Genomic DNA, 16,263 nt, shown 5'->3' with positions numbered 1-16,263 from the left:
AAAAAATGTTTATGGTCTGTGGAGGCCTTCCCCCGGGAAAGCATATCAGTAATTTTCTGAGTGGGTTAGATGTCCGCTTACAGATGATGTTAAAGGGTTACTCCGGTGGGAAAAATTTTTTAAAAATCAACTGGTGCCGGAAAGTTAAACAGATTTGTGAATTACTTTTATTTAAAAATCTTAATCCTTCCAGTACTTATCAGTTGCTGTTTAATACAGAGGAAGTTCATTTATTTTTGAATTTCTTTTCTGCCTGTCCACGGTGATCTCTGTTGACACTTCTGTTCATGTCAGGAACTGCCCAGAGCAGTAACAATTTCCCATAGCAAACCTCTCCTGTTCTGGGCAGTTCCTGAAATGAACAGAGGTGTCAGCAGAGAGCACTGTGGACAGACAGAAAATAAATTAAAAAATAAATGAACTTCCTCTGTATTAAACAGCAGCTAATAAGTACTTAAAGGATTAAGGTTTACAAATCTGTTTAACTTTCTGGCACTAATTGATTTAAAAATAATAATAATTCCACCGGAGTACCCCTTTAACTCTTTTTAATTGTACACATCCTATATGATTTTCCCAAGCAAACCTCCTTTTTATGTGCTTTCCTCTCTTTCTGAGCCTGAATGGTCTGTACTCTAAGGGTTCTCTCCTCCTGGTACACCATTTAGGTTAAGTTTCCACTTGGTTTATTTTCTGGCAGTTTTTGGATATCTGCCACTGCAGTTTTTGAGCCAAAGTCAGAAGTGGATCCATAAGGGATGAGAAGTGTAAGTCCTTCCTTTATATTTCCTGTTCCTTTTGAATACACTTCTGGCTTTGGATCAAAAGCTGCAGTGGCAGTTTTCCAAAAACTGCCAGGAAAAAAACAAGTGGAAACTTTGCTTTAGGCTGGTGGTTAACCCTTACCCTCAAACACAGTAAGGATTTATGGTACAGCATCCTTCATCATCCAAGTGGCATCTACTCTTATATCTTATACCATTTAGCTTTTTATTTGTTTAGCATACTGAACTTTAGGTAAATAACATTGTTATGTCCTGAAAGGAACATTATAGCACTCTCCACATAATTAAAATAAAAATAGAAAGTAGGCAAAGTATTGATTTACAGACATATTGAACAAGTTGTTCCTCAAAATAGAGTCATGGTGATTAGTTGTCTATTTAAAGGGGTACTCCAATGTTTAAAAATGTATACCCCATCCACAGGAAAGGGCATAGGCGTCTAAATGCAGGAGGTCCAACTTTTGGGAAACCCACAATCTCCAGAACAGGGCCCCAAATCTCACAGCTGCATGGAGAGAGGGGCCAGGATGCATGAGAGCTAAAGAATGCATGGGGTACATACCTAACCTGCGCTCCATGCAGCAGGTAGATTCAGCCACAATCCGGTGGATTGCGGGGGGTCCCAGAGGTCAGCCTCCCCACGATCAGGCACTATCCCCTTACCTGTGGATTTTTGTTTTTAAACGCTGGAGTACCCCTTTAAGAAGAGTTATGAAAGTTTTTATAAAACAGTCTCTCACTAAGTTTAAAAAAAAATACATATAAAACCTCCTTTTGTTACAATAAGCGTGAGAGTAGCAGAAAAATATTTCTAAATGATGAATGATCTTAATTATTTTTCTGTTGCTTTACAGACTTTTTCCTGGTACAGGTTTTAAGGAAGCACATTCACCCCCCCCCCCCCATGTTCAGTTAGCACAAGAAATAATGCTACAAAGCTAGTTCATCTGAGAGTCTACAGTAGACATATACAAGGACAAGTGCAAAAGCACCAAAGAAAAATATCTGCTAAAATCATAGTCTGCAAACTTCACACCATCTCAAAGGGATGGTGTCTAGAATTCTGCTTTCCTGAAACTAAGGCTTCCTTCACACTGCTGTTTGTACACGGTAGTGCAATGCGCATCAAGGAAACGGGAGAATAGCGGGAGAAAAAATAAGTCATGCAACGTCTTTTTCTCCTGCTACTCCCATTAAAAAACAACAGCGCCCGACAGATCTCATAATAGTAAATGGTATCTGTTAGGCCCTGTTGTTGCCAGTGGTGCCCCATCCGGAGAATGGACGTTAAAGGCATAGAAAAAAAAAAGAGCCTAACGGCCGTTAGACGCTCTGCGGCAGTGTGAAAGGGGTGTCTGTACTGTTTTGTACAGCATCAGGAGTTGAGTAAAGTTTACAGTCCTTTATCGAAACCTTATCTATCAAAAGTCTTGTTCCTGAGGTAACAGTGTAAGAGGGACAGCTTTCTTTATAAACGTTCACAGAGGGACTATGGTTTGCACCACTCCCTCAAGGGACCTATCAGGGACTACTACCCTCAACATTGTTTTAAAGTATAGGGATGCATTTAGATAATAAGGATAAAAACTATAAACCTATACAATATAAAACAATAAAACACATCAGTGGAAATTTTTCACTGACACGTCTTTAAATAATATAAACATTCTGATGTCAAAACCTGACTTTTAAACTGAGACGAGTGGCTCTATGTAGAAACGAATAACTACTCTTGACTGGAATGTAGTGCTCTTTCTTCAAAATAAGAACAACTACATTGTGCAACTCACAGTTCCATCTTAAATGCTTAGTGGCAGCAAGGTAGAAATCACCAGTCTTTTTTTAAATAACTGTTTATTTTTCAAAAAAATTCCAAAACAAAGAACAACAAATACATATACAGAAAATAAAAATAAAATAAGTCTTATTCTTCAGTTCTGCAGCAGGTGATGTACAGTATGTATTACAAGGAATTCCATGACCGTTATAAATGCTCTGTGCTTGCAGTCTTATGAATTTATATGGTCACGGGACTCCTCGGTGCTAATATTTTTATAATTTACAGAAGAAGGTACAATATGTCAATTGTAAGAAATCTAGAGTAAGATACAAAAGATGTTTCAGAGGTTTAAGCCTTTTTACTCAGTATTTTTGCTTTTTGCAGGTGGTTCTTCTGTGACATCAAGCGTTCAGAGGCAGAAAAGCAGCTGATCCTGCCAGACAATCGTGCTGGGGCTTTTCTTATTCGGGAAAGTGAGAGCCAAAAAGGGGATTATTCTCTTTCTGGTATGTACATCACTTTAATATTTTAGGCAGAGCTGTGTAGATAACATACCTGCATCAAATAGAAGGGTGTTCAGTTTAGAGTGCTATGAGATAAAATAAAGCTTTGTGCAGTAATAATATTGACTATGTACATTATAACCTGTTGGGGGCTCCTTGCACCCCCAACAATATCCAACACTTCTGTAGGTAGCCACATATCTGCCCTAAATGCACTATACCAGGACACCACCATTCCTTATGTTCCTTTTTATGTTCTGATGCTATGCCATGTGGCATGCAAATGCATCTAGGCAGGGTTGCAGGCTATATGATCTAATAGATTGTTTAGCTCCTATATAATGTGGGTATCACATGCGGTTACCACATGTGGTAGCCTTGCACTTTATACCAAATGTACTTATCTGTATTTATCATGAGTCATTGTCAAGTAGGGGAACCAGTTTCCCGGCAACTAAAGGCTACTACATGTGGTTACCAGATGCCGTAACCACATTGTTTACTTCCACCCAAAATGCACATAGCTCTGTTTTTCTAGTTCACCGGTCAAATTCTTATGACCTAGAAATTGCCTAAAGTATGGACTAGTTCATTAATAGCATTTAATATTTTGTTCCAAGTAATTTTCTTTGTCAATCATACAAAGAAGAAGAAAAGTTGCACTCACCAACTGATCTGTTCATTCAGTTCCGAATATTTATTTCTGAATCATGTAGATCAGGGGGCTCAAACTCCCAGCCTGCGGAACAAAATTTTCTTCAGGCATTTAGCCCCGCTTCGGGCAAGCATTGTTAAATTCCGGAAGACTTCACACACGTTGGCACACACTGCTACTATACCTATATCTCCCTGCGGCAGCCTATAACGAGCCTTCATGGAGGGATGCATGCGATTGGTGACATCATCCACTGCGCAGGGTGCCGAGATGCTGACGTCCTGCGCAGCACATGGGATGACGTCACCTAATGCGTGCATCCTCGCAAAGAAGGCTCGTTTTAGGCTGCAGCAGGGAGATGTAAGTACTGTAGCTGTGAAACTTGACTTACCTAATTACGTGCCTAATAAGGGAGGACCTGCTTATCACCAGGGGCTAACCTATCTTCTTAGGGGGCATAATTGTTCAAATAGAAGCCCTACCTGCCAAGGGTAATATCTATCTGGGGCCTTTACACCTATTAGGAACCCCTACCTGATCATCAGGTAGGGCTCCCTAGTAGGTAGACAGGTCCCCAGATAGATATTACCCCCATCAGTGATGGGGATCATATCTATCTGGGGGCCTGTGTACCTACTGGGGAGCTCCACCTGATGGAGGTTATATCTATCTGGGGGCCTGTCTGGGGGCATGATGGGGTATAATATGTTGTTACGCCGAGCGCTCTGGGTCCCCGCTCCTCCCCGGAGCGCTCACAGTGTTCTCTAATTCACAGCGCCCCGGTCAGACCTGCCGACCGGGTGCGCTGCGTTAATGTTCCCAGCCGGGATGCGCATCTTGATTCCCTTACCAGACTCGTTCCCCGTCTGTGCTGTCCCGGTGCGCGCAGCCCTCTCCTGAGGGCGCGCGCGCCGGGTCTTTGCGATTTAAAGGGTCGGTGCACCACTGATTGGCGCATCAGGTTTTCATCAGTACCTTCACCTGTGCACTTCCCTACTTATACCTCACTTCCCCTGCACTCCCTCGCCGGATCTTGTTGCCATTGTGCCAGTGAAAGCGTTTCCTTGTGTGTTCCTAGCCTGTGTTCCAGACCTCCTGCCGTTGCCCCTGACTACGATCCTTGCTGCCTGCCCTGACCTTCTGCTACGTCCGACCTTGCTCTTGTCTACTCCCTTGTACCGCGCTTATCTCAGCAGTCAGAGAGGTTGAGCCGTTGCCGGTGGATACGACCTGGTTGCTACCGCCGCTGCAAGACCATCCCGCTTTGCGGCGGGCTCTGGTGAATACCAGTAGCAACTTAGAACCGGTCCACCGACACGGTCCACGCCAATCCCTCTCTGGCACAGAGGATCCACCTCCAGCCAGCCGAATCGTGACATATGTGAGGGGTGCATGATGGGGGCATTAAATTTGAGGGGCACATGATGGGACATTATATGTGAGGGGCACATGATAGGGGCATTATATGTGAGGGGCACATGATGGGGGCATTATATGTGACAGGTGCGTGATGGGGGCATTATATGTGAGGGGCGCATGATGGAGGCATTATATGTGAGGGGCGCATGATGAGGGCATTATACGTGAGGGGTGCATGATGGGGGCATTATATGTGCGGCCCAGCTTCACCCAGCCTCTACCTCCAGTGGCCCCTAAATAATTTGAGTTTGAGACACCTGATGTAGGTACAATTGTACACAAACTCTGCTGAGATGGCAGGAAAGGTAAGGGAGGTGCAGGAGCGTGATGGAGGTTACAGGCTGTTTCACATGCTATGACGCTTCTTTTGGCCCTATGATTCAGAAATAAATATGTGCAACATTTCTTCTTCTAAGTATGATTGACTGTTAAGGTTTTATCCTAATCTATGTATATGCACCCCATACTGAAATATGGCTGGATAAGGCTTTGTGTGGAACAATTTGGTATAAACACCTACTGTGTCAAAGTTTAACCCTTGGGATTCACAATTTTTTTTATGAATGTAGGATAAAAAAATTAAATAAATAGAATGGTCATTTGTGTTTTTCTCTTGACCTGAAATGTCATAAATCTTCTGTTGTTTGGTAAAAGCAGTTTAAAAAGCGATTAAACAAATCTATTCTGGAGCTGCACTAAGTCGCCAGTTTACCTTACTAATTAACAGCCGTAAATTGCAAACTGGCAAAATCAATGAAGATATACTACCGACTGTCTCAACAGTCTGCTACTAATAACAATATGCATCTGTAGACTAAAACTGAAAATATGAGGAATAATTTATTAGATAGAAGCTTCATTTGAGTAATTCAATTTTTCTCAGATTGTGTGCAGCTGGAATGGAATGTTAAGCTTTCGCAAGAATTAATTTATTAATGTAATAAATTGCCAGAACATGTGTAGAGAAACTGATACAGCAACATAATTTGCATACTCTGTCCTTATGTTGTTTTCTTTACTTAGTGTTTTGTTTATCCGTAGTTCCAGTCTTTTAACTGGATCTGCAACCCTTTCTCATAGAGCGCAAGCTGATACAGAGATTGCCGGCACTTAAAGAGTACCTGTCATCAAACCATATTTTCTAAACTAACTCAGATTATATTCTCTAGCTACTCCGAACACCCTTCCTGCCCCTAAAAAATGTTCTGAGCTTTAAAAAGCTCTGTTTCACACCTTTACCCTTGCTTACATTGTGTGAGCTTCCGGCAGCAGAAAGTGCGTGTTCCCCAGCAGGCGTGGCAGCACTGATTCCAGGAAGAGCTGTGCCTCACCATGCCTCGCATGCACTTCCAGGCCAGGAGGAGACCAAACTAACTGTTTGACTTGCGCAGGGAACAGAATAAAGCCACTTAGTGGCCATTTTTTAATCACATTAAAAACATATAAAGGAAAAGAATTTTAACAGCAAGTAAATAGCAAAGTGTCTTATAATTACATAAGGAACACTTTATTAAAAGTTTAATTCGGTGACAGGTACTCTTTAATCATAGGAGTGCAGTGGGCATTGAGGCTATGTTCTCACTAGCACCATGACTTCCATTCAATAATAATGAAAGCCTTTACATACTTACCTGCCCAATCCCCCACCTCAGCAGTTTTAATGGTGCCTGACCCCTAGTGGTTTCCATTTTTTTCTGCTTCTTATGACATTTAATTAGTGCAGGAAATACCTGCTCAGCCAATCACTATCCCCAGTGATGACCCAAATCAGTGACTAATTGGCTGAGCGGGTGTCTCCTACACAAAATAAGATGTTTTTGGAAGCTCCTAAAATTGAAGAGCACCGGGGACTGAGTGTCACGAAAAAGATCAGTAAGGGAGGATCAGGGCAGGTGAGTATGGCTTATTTTTAAGTTTTACAGCACTCTGAGGCATTTAGAAGAATATACCAGGAAAAACCCTTTTAGGCTGGGTCTCCACTGAGTTTTTTGCAGTGTTTTTTTTGTCCAAAAAAATGCCAGAAAAAACTCCAGAAAAACTGCCCGGCGTTCTTGGCTTTTTTTCTGGCGTTTTTTCTTGCGCTTTTTTTGCACTTTGGCATTTTTTGGGTACCCCTTATTGGGTACCAAAAAAAAAAAAAAAAAAGGATGCTGTAGGGATGTAAAAAAAAAGTATGTTTTTAATAATGTGTTTAATAAAGTGTATTTGTGTTTTTGTGACTTTTTAACCTTTACACGATGATCGCAGCTGATGTCTAGAGTGACATCAGCTGTGATCATTTCTACTACTACTCCCAACATGGAGCACACTGTGCTCCATGATGGGAGCTGTAGTACTTTTACAGATCGCAACAGGTGTCAGAGGTGACACTTGTTACGATCTATTAATGCAGGTACTACAGCTCCCATCATGGAGCAGTGTGTGCTCCATGTTGGGGGTAGTAATAGAAATTATCACAGCTGATGTCACTCTAGACATCAGCTGCGATCATTCTGTTTAACCCCTTAAGGACCAGGCCATTTTATACCTTAAGGACCGGAGCGTTTTTTGCAATTCTGACCACTGTCACTTTAAACATTAATAACTCTGGAATGCTTTTAGTTATCATTCTGATTCCGAGATTGTTTTTTCGTGACATATTCTACTTTAACTTAGTGGTAAAATTTAATGGTAACTTGCATCCTTTCTTGGTGAAAAATCCCAAAATTTGATGAAAAAAATGAAAATTTTGCATTTTTCTAACTTTGAAGCTCTCTGCTTGTAAGGAAAATGGATATTCAAAATATATTTTTTTGGGGTTCACATATACAATATGTCTACTTTATGTTTGCATCATAAAATTTATGAGTTTTTACTTTTGGAAGACACCAGAGGGCTTCAAAGTTCAGTAGCAATTTTGAAATTTTTCACAAAATTTTCAAACTCACTATTTTTCAGGGACCAGTTCAGTTTTGAAGTGGATTTGAAGGGTCTTCATATTAGAAATACCCCATAAAAGACCCCATTATAAAAACTACACCCCCTAAAGTATTCAAAAAAACATTCAGTAAGTGTATTAACCCTTTAGGTGTTTCACAGGAATAGCAGCAAAGTGAAGGAGAAAATTCAAAATCTTCATTTTTTACACTCGCATGTTCTAGTAGACCCAATTTTTGAATTTTTGCAAGGGATAAAAAGGAGAAAATTTTTACTTGTATTTGAAACCCAATTTCTCTCGAGTAAGCACATACCTCATATGTCTATGTTAATTGTTCGGCGGGCGCAGTAGAGGGCTCAGAAGGGAAGGAGCGACAAATGGTTTTTGGGGGGCATGCCGCATTTAGGAAGCCCCTATGGTGCCAGGACAGCAAAAAAAAACACATGGCATACCATTTTGGAAACTAGACCCCTCAGGGAACGTAACAAGGGGTAAAGTGAACCTTAATACCCCACAGGTGATTCACGACTTTTGCATATGTAAAAAAAATATATATTTTTTTTACCTAAAATGCTTGGTTTCCCAAAAATTTTACATTTTTAAAAAGGGTAATAGCAGAAAATACCCCCCAAAATTTGAAGCCCAATTTCTCTCGATACAGAAAACACCTCGCATGGGGGTGAAAAGTGCTCTGCTGGTGCACTACAGGTCTCAGAAGAGAAGGAGTCACATTTGGCTTTTTGAAAGCAAATTTTGCTCTGGGGGCATGCCGCATTTAGGAAGCCCCTATGGTGCCAGAACAGCAAAAAAAAAACACATGGCATACCATTTTGGAAACTAGACCCCTCGGGGAACGTAACAAGGTGTAACGTGAACCTTAATGCCCTACAGGTGTTTCACGACTTTTGCATATGTAAAAAAAAAATTTTTTTTTTACCTAAAATGCTTGTTTTCCCAAAATGTTTACATTTTTAAAAAGGGTAATAGCGGAAAATACCCCCCAAAATTTGAAGCCCAATTTCTCTCGATTCAGAAAACACCCCATATGGGGGTGAAAAGTGCTCTGCTGGCGCACTACAGGTCTCAGAAGAGAAGGAGTAACATTTGGCTTTTTGAACGCAAATTTTGCTCTGGGGGCATGCCTCATTTAGGAAGCCCCTATGGTGCCAGAACAGCAAAAAAAAACACATGGCATACCATTTTGGAAACTAGACCCCTCGGGGAACGTAACAAGGGGTAATGTGAACCTTAATACCCTACAGGTGTTTCACGACTTTTGCATATGTAAAAAAATATATATTTTTTTTACCTAAAATGCTTGGTTTCCCAAAATTTTTACAATTTTAAAAAGGGTAATAGCAGAAAATACCCCCCAAAATTTGAAGCCCAATTTCTCCCGATTCAGAAAACACCCCATATGGGTGTGAAAAGTGCTCTGCTGGCGCACTACAGGTCTCAGAAGAGAAGGAGTCACATTTGGCTTTTTGAAAGCGAATTTTGCTCTGGGGGCATGCCGCATTTAGGAACCCCCTATGGTGCCAGGACAGCAAAAAAAAAACACATGGCATACCATTTTGGAAACTAGACCCCTTGGGGAACGTAACAAGGGGTAATTTGAACCTTAATACCCTACAGGTGTTTCACGACTTTTGCATATGTAAAAAAATATATATTTTTTTTACCTAAAATGCTTGTTTTCCCAAAAATTTTACATTTTTTAAAAGGGTAATAGAAATTAGAAAATACCCCCCAAAATTTGAAACACAATTTCTCCCGAGTATGGCGATACCCCATATGTGGCCCTAAACTGTTGCCTTGAAATACGACAGGGCTCCAAAGTGAGAGCGCCATGCGCATTTGAGGCCTAAATTAGGGACTTGCATAGGGGTGGACATAGGGGTATTCTACGCCAGTGATTCCCAAACAGGGTGCCTCCAGCTGTTGTAAAACTCCCAGCATGCCTGGACAGTCAACGGCTATCTGGCAATACTGGGAGTAGTTGTTTTGCAACAGCTGGAGGCTCCGTTTTGGAAACATTGGCGTACCAGACGTTTTTCATTTTTATTGGGGAGGGGGGTTGTATAGGGGTATGTGTATATGTAGTGTTTTTTACTTTTTATTTTATTTTGTGTTAGTGTAGTGTAGTGTTTATAGGGTACAGTCGCACGGGCGGGGGTTCACAGTAGTTTCTCGCTGGCAGTTTGAGCTACGGCAGAAAATTTGACGCAGCTCAAACTTGCAGCCGGATACTTACTGTAATCCTCCGCCCATGTGAGTGTACCCTGTACGTTCACATGGGGGGGGGGGAAACATCCAGCTGTTGCAAGACTGCAACTCCCAGCATGTACGGTCTATCAGTGCATGCTGGGAGTTGTAGTTTTGCAACCGCTGGAGGCTCCGTTTTGGAAACAGTGGCGTACCAGACATTTTCATTTTTATTGGGGAGGGGAGGGGGGCTGTGTAGGGGTATGTGTATATGTAGTGTTTTTTACTTTTTATTTTATTGTGTGTTAGTGTAGTGTAGTGTTTTTAGGGTACAGTCACACGGGCGGGGGGTTCACAGTAGTTTCTCGCTGGCAGTTTGAGCTGCTGCAGAAATTTTGCCGCACCTCAAACTTGCAGCCGGATACTAACCGTAATCCTCCGCCCATGTGAGTGTACCCTGTACGTTCACATTGGGGGGGGAACATCCAGCTGTTGCAAAACTACAACTCCCAGCATGTACGGTCTATCAGTGCATGCTGGGAGTTGTAGTTTTGCAACAGCTGGAGGCACACTGGTTGTGAAACACCGAGTTTGGTAACAAACTCAGTGTTTTGCAACCAGTGTGCCTTCAGCTGTTGCAAAAGCTACAACCCCCAGCATGTACGGACAGCGGAAGGGCATGCTGGGTGTTGTAGTTATGCAACAGCTGGAGGCATACTACTTTGGCTGGGGATGCTGGGGATTGTAGTTATGCAATAGCTGGAGACACACTGGTTTACTACTTAACTCAGTGTGCCTTCAGATGTTGCAAAACTACAACTCTCAGCAGTCACCGACAGCCAACGGGCATGCTGGGAGTTGTAGTTATGCAACCACCAGATGCACTACTACAACTCCCAGCATGCACTTTAGCTGATTGTGCAAGCTGGGAGTTGTAGTTACACAACAGCTGAAGGTACACTTTTCCATAGAATGTGCCTCCAGCTGTTGCATGCTGGGAGTTGTGGTGGTCTGCCTCCTGCTGTTGCATAACTACAGCTCCCAGCATGCCCTTGTTGCATGCTGGGAGCTGTTGCTAAGCAACAGCAGGAGGCTGTCACTCACCTCCAACGATCCTCGCCGCACCAGGTCAGTCCCTCGTCGTCTCCGCCGCCGCCGCTGCTCCTGGGGCCCCGATCCCAACAGGGGCGCCGGGGATCGGGGTCCCCAGCACCCGGGGTGCACGTCCCGCACCCGCTCACGTCCTCCGGAAGAGGGGCGGAGCGGGTTGCGGGAGTGACACCCGCAGCAGGCGCCCTGATTGGTCGGCCGGTAATCCGGCCGACGAATCAGGGCGATCGTGAGGTGGCACCAGTGCCACCTCACCCCTGCTGGCTATGGCTGTTCGGGGCCGTCTCTGACGGCCCCGATCAGCCAGTAATTCCGGGTCATCGGGTCACTGGAGACCCGATTGACCCGGAATCCGCCGCAGATCGCTGGACTGAATTGTCCAGCGATCTGCGGCCATCGCCGACATGGGGGGTCATAATGACCCCCCTGGGCGATATGCCCCGATGCCTGCTGAACGATTTCAGCAGGCATCGGGGACCGGCTCCGCTCCAGATGGTTGCGGGGGGCCGGTAAAACACATGACGTTCTCATACGTCATGTGTCCTTAAGGACTCGGAAATGGAGACGTATGAGAACGTCATGTGTCCTTAAGGGGTTAAAGTATAGATCCGGCCGGCCGCTCTTCTAAGGTCCCTGCCATATATGTCCCAATATTCATATTTCCCAGACATTTGTGATTGGCTAGAACCCTCTGGCCAATCACATCTCAGCGGGAAATATGAATATTTGTAAATATACGGCAGTACAGGGGACCAGAGGAGAGCGGCCAGCCTATACAGTATACTGGAGGATCGCCGCGGCTGACAAATGTGACAGCCGGGGCAATCTGACATGGAACAGTGTGGTCCATGCTGGGAGTAGTAGTACTACCTAAAAATTAATAAAAAAAGTTAAAGACACTCACATACACTATATTTTTATAATTGTCGGATACATTTTAGTGCCCTGCCCGCCCACATAAATTGCTTACTGTTTCAAAATTAAATAAAATTTCTTTATAAAAAAATATACATTTCGTTAGATACAATTTTTTCTAACACTAATGTATATTTTTTATAATTGTATTTATGTTACCCTATGAAATTTAAATAAAAAAGGTATCTCCCTCACTTTTTTGGATCGCTGAAGTCCAAAAAAGATTAAAAACCGCCTGCAAAAATGCCAAAGTTAAAATCCACATAGCGTTTTTCTTTGCGTTTTTTCACTCCCATAGACTTCTATGGGGGAAAAACGCAACATTTTTGCGAAAAAAAAAAACGCCAGACCCTCAGCAAGCAGACGTTTTTGAAATCCAGCATTTTTGACCAAAATCACTAAAAAACTACAAAAGGATTAATGTGGTGTAATATATGAGTACATTGCAGACTGCTCAGGACCTATTAGACAAACATAAAAAAAAGATTATTAAAAAAACAATGAATCACTTAATTTCTTAAAAAAACAAAACAGGCCTCAATAAAGTAAGTCTTTGGAACAATTTGGAAAATGTATGTTTATTTCTATGAAAAATGCTCTTATTATGCAACAGTGGTAAAATATTTTAAAAAAAAATACTTGTAAATATCAGGCATGGGTGTAAAAGTAACAACCTGTAAAAAATATAGGTTGTTTATGCTTTATAATTAGTGTCATTAATGATCTAATATGAATGGTAGGATGTCACTATTTGCCCTTACTATATATGAAATTATGATATACAATTCCTCTTTAACACCACCCACACATTTACACTTAAAGGATATCTGTCACCAGTGTCACCTGCACTTACGTGTCAGTACAGACAGGTAGTGCAGGTGACACTGATGACAACGGTACTTACAGTGCAGATCTTCTCTAGAGCAGTGATGTTTTGGGGCTGTTGCAGGGCAACACAGACTTTCAACTCCCTAAAAAGTTTTTTTTCCTGTGTTGAGATCTGGAGACTGGCTAGGCCACTCCAGGACCTTGAAATGCTTCTTACGAAGCCACTCCTTCGTTGCCTGGACAGTGTGTTTGGGATCATTGTCATGCTGAAAGACCCATCCACGTTTCATAGTAACATAGTTCATAAAGTTGAAAAAAGACCAGAGTCCATCAAGTTCAACCTATAACCCTAATGCGTCCCTACTCAGTTGATCCAGAGGAAGGCAAAAAACCCTCATACTATAGGTAAAAATTCCTTCCCGACTCCAAATATGGCAGTCAGAATATATCCCTGGATCAACGTTCTGTCCCTATAAATCTAATATACATAACCAGCAATACTATTATTCTCCAAAAATGCATTCAGACCCCTTTTAAATTCTCTTACAGAGTTACCCATGACCACCTCCTCCGGGAGAGAATTCCACAGTCTCACTGCTCTTACATTAACCCCTTAAGGACTCAGCCCATTTTGGCCTTAAGGACTCAGACAATTTAATTTTTACGTTTTCATTTTTTCCTCCTCGCCTTCTAAAAATCATAACTCTTTTATATTTTCATCCACAGACTAGTATGAGGGCTTGTTTTTTGCGCGACCAGTTGTCCTTTGTAATGACATCTCTCATTATATCATAAAATGTATGGCGCAACCAAAAAACACTATTTTTGTGGGTAAATTAAAACGAAAAACGCAATTTTGCTAATTTTGGAAGGTTTTGTTTTCACGCCGTACAATTTATGGTAAAAATTACATGTGTTCTTTATTCTGAGGGTCAATACGATTAAAATGATACCCATTATTATATACTTTTATATTATTGTTGCGCTTAAAAAAAATCACAAACTTTTTAACCAAATTAGTACGTTTATAATCCCTTTATTTTGATGACCTCTAACTTTTTTATTTTTCCGTATAAGCGGCGGTATGGGGGCTCATTTTTTGCGCCATGATCTGTACTTTTTTTTATACCACATTTGCATATAAAAAACTTTTAATATATTTTTTATAATTTTTTTTTAATAAAATGTATTAAAAAAGTAGGAATTTGGGACTTTTTTTTATTTTTTTTCGTTCACGCCGTTCACCGTACGGGATCATTAACATTTTATTTTAATAGTTCGGATATTTACGCACGCGGCAATACCAAATATGTCTATAAAAAATGTTTTTTACGCTTTTTGGGGGTAAAATAGGAAAAAACGGACGTTTTACTTTTTTATTGGGGGAGATGATTTTTCACTTTTTTTTTAACTTTAACTTTTACATTTTTTTACATTTTTTTTTACACTTGAATAGTCCCCATAGGGGACTATTCATAGCAATACCATGATTGCTAATACTGATCTGTTCTATGTATAAGACATAGAACAGATCAGTATTATCGGTCATCTCCTGCTCTGGTCTGCTCGATCACAGACCAGAGCAGGAGACGCCGGGAGCCGCACGGAGGAAGGTGAGGGGACCTCCGTGCGGCGTTATGAATGATCGGATCCCCGCAGCAGCGCTGCGGGCGATCCGATCGTTCATTTAAATCGCGAACTGCCGCAGATGCCGGGATCTGTATTGATCCCGGCACCTGAGGGGTTGATCGCGGGCGTCGGCCATTGCCGGCGGGTCCCTGGCTGCGATCAGCAGCCGGGATCAGCCGCGCATGACACGGGCATCGCTCCGATGCCCGCGGTTATGCTTAGGACGTAAATGTACGTCCTGGTGCGTTAAGTACCACCTCACCAGGACGTACATTTACGTCCTGCGTCCTTAAGGGGTTAAAGAACCCCCGTCTGTGCAGGTGTAGAAACCTTCTTTCCTCTAAACGTAGAGGATGCCCCTTTGTTACAGATACAGTCCTGGGCATAAATAGATCATGGGAAAGATCTCTGTACTGTCCCCTGATATATTTATATATAGTTATTAAGCCTTCTTTTTTCTAAACTAAATAACCCCAATTCTGATAATCTTTCTGGGTACTGTAGTCCTCCCATTCCCCGTATTACCCTGGTTGCCCGTCTTTGAACCCTCTCCAGCTCCACTATATCTTTCTTGTACACTGGTGCCCAGTACTGAACACAGTATTCTATGTGTGGTCTGACTAGTGATTTGTACAGTGGTAGAATTATTTCCTTATTGTGGGCATCTATGCCCCTATTGATGCACGCCATGATTTTATTTGCCTTGGCAACAGCTGCCCAACACTGGTCACTACAGCTAAATTTACTGTTAACTAAGACACCAAAGTCCTTTTCCCCGTCAGTTGTCCCAAGTGTGCTCCCATTTAATACATAATCCCAGCCCGGATTTTTCCTCTCCATGTGCATCACCTTACATTTATCAGTGTTGAACCTCATCTGCCACTTCCCAGCCCAAACCTCCAACCTATCCAGATCCATTTGTAACAGTGCACTGTCCTCTATTGTGTTTACTGCTTTACAGAGTTTAGTATCATCTGCAAAGATTGCTACTTTACTATTCAACCCCTCTACAAGGTCATTAATGAATATATTAAATAGGACAGGACCCAAGACTGACCCCTGTGGTACCCCACTAGTAACAGTCACTCAATCAGAATAAGTACCATTAATAACCACCCTCTGTTTCCTATCACTGAGCCAGTTACTTACCCACTTACACACGTTCTCCCCAGCCCAATCCTTCTCATTTTATGTACCAACCGTTTATGTGGCACCTTATCAAATGCTTTTGAAAAATCCAGATACACAACATCCAGCGACTCCCCCTGGTCCAGTCTGGAGCCCACCTCCTCATAAAAGCTGATCAGATTGGTCTGACAGGACCGATCCCTCATAAATCCATGCAGATATGGAGTCATACATTTAATTTTATCAAGATATTTCAAAATTGCATCTCTTAGAAAACCCTCAATTTACATACAACAGAGGTAAAACTAACATGTCTATAATTCCCTGGGTCACCTTTTGTCCCCTTTTTAAATATTGGCACCACATTTGCCATGTGCTAGTCCTGGAGA

At 42.1% G+C, this 16,263-nt stretch overlaps 1 protein-coding gene across 1 annotated transcript in view; it reads left to right on the top strand.

Moving 5' to 3' along the window:
- FRK (fyn related Src family tyrosine kinase) overlaps positions 1 to 16,263 on the top strand; it is a 154,549-nt gene that overhangs the window by 83,071 nt on the left and 55,215 nt on the right. The window contains exon 3 of the mRNA XM_056566367.1: positions 2,950 to 3,071. Coding sequence (XP_056422342.1) covers positions 2,950 to 3,071 — 122 coding nt within the window. The remainder of the gene's footprint in view (positions 1 to 2,949; positions 3,072 to 16,263) is intronic.

Source organism: Hyla sarda, chromosome 3 (genome assembly GCF_029499605.1).
Source record: "Hyla sarda isolate aHylSar1 chromosome 3, aHylSar1.hap1, whole genome shotgun sequence".
NCBI classification, from domain to species: Eukaryota; Metazoa; Chordata; class Amphibia; order Anura; family Hylidae; genus Hyla; species Hyla sarda.
This window is presented reverse-complemented; position numbering and strand designations above follow the sequence as displayed.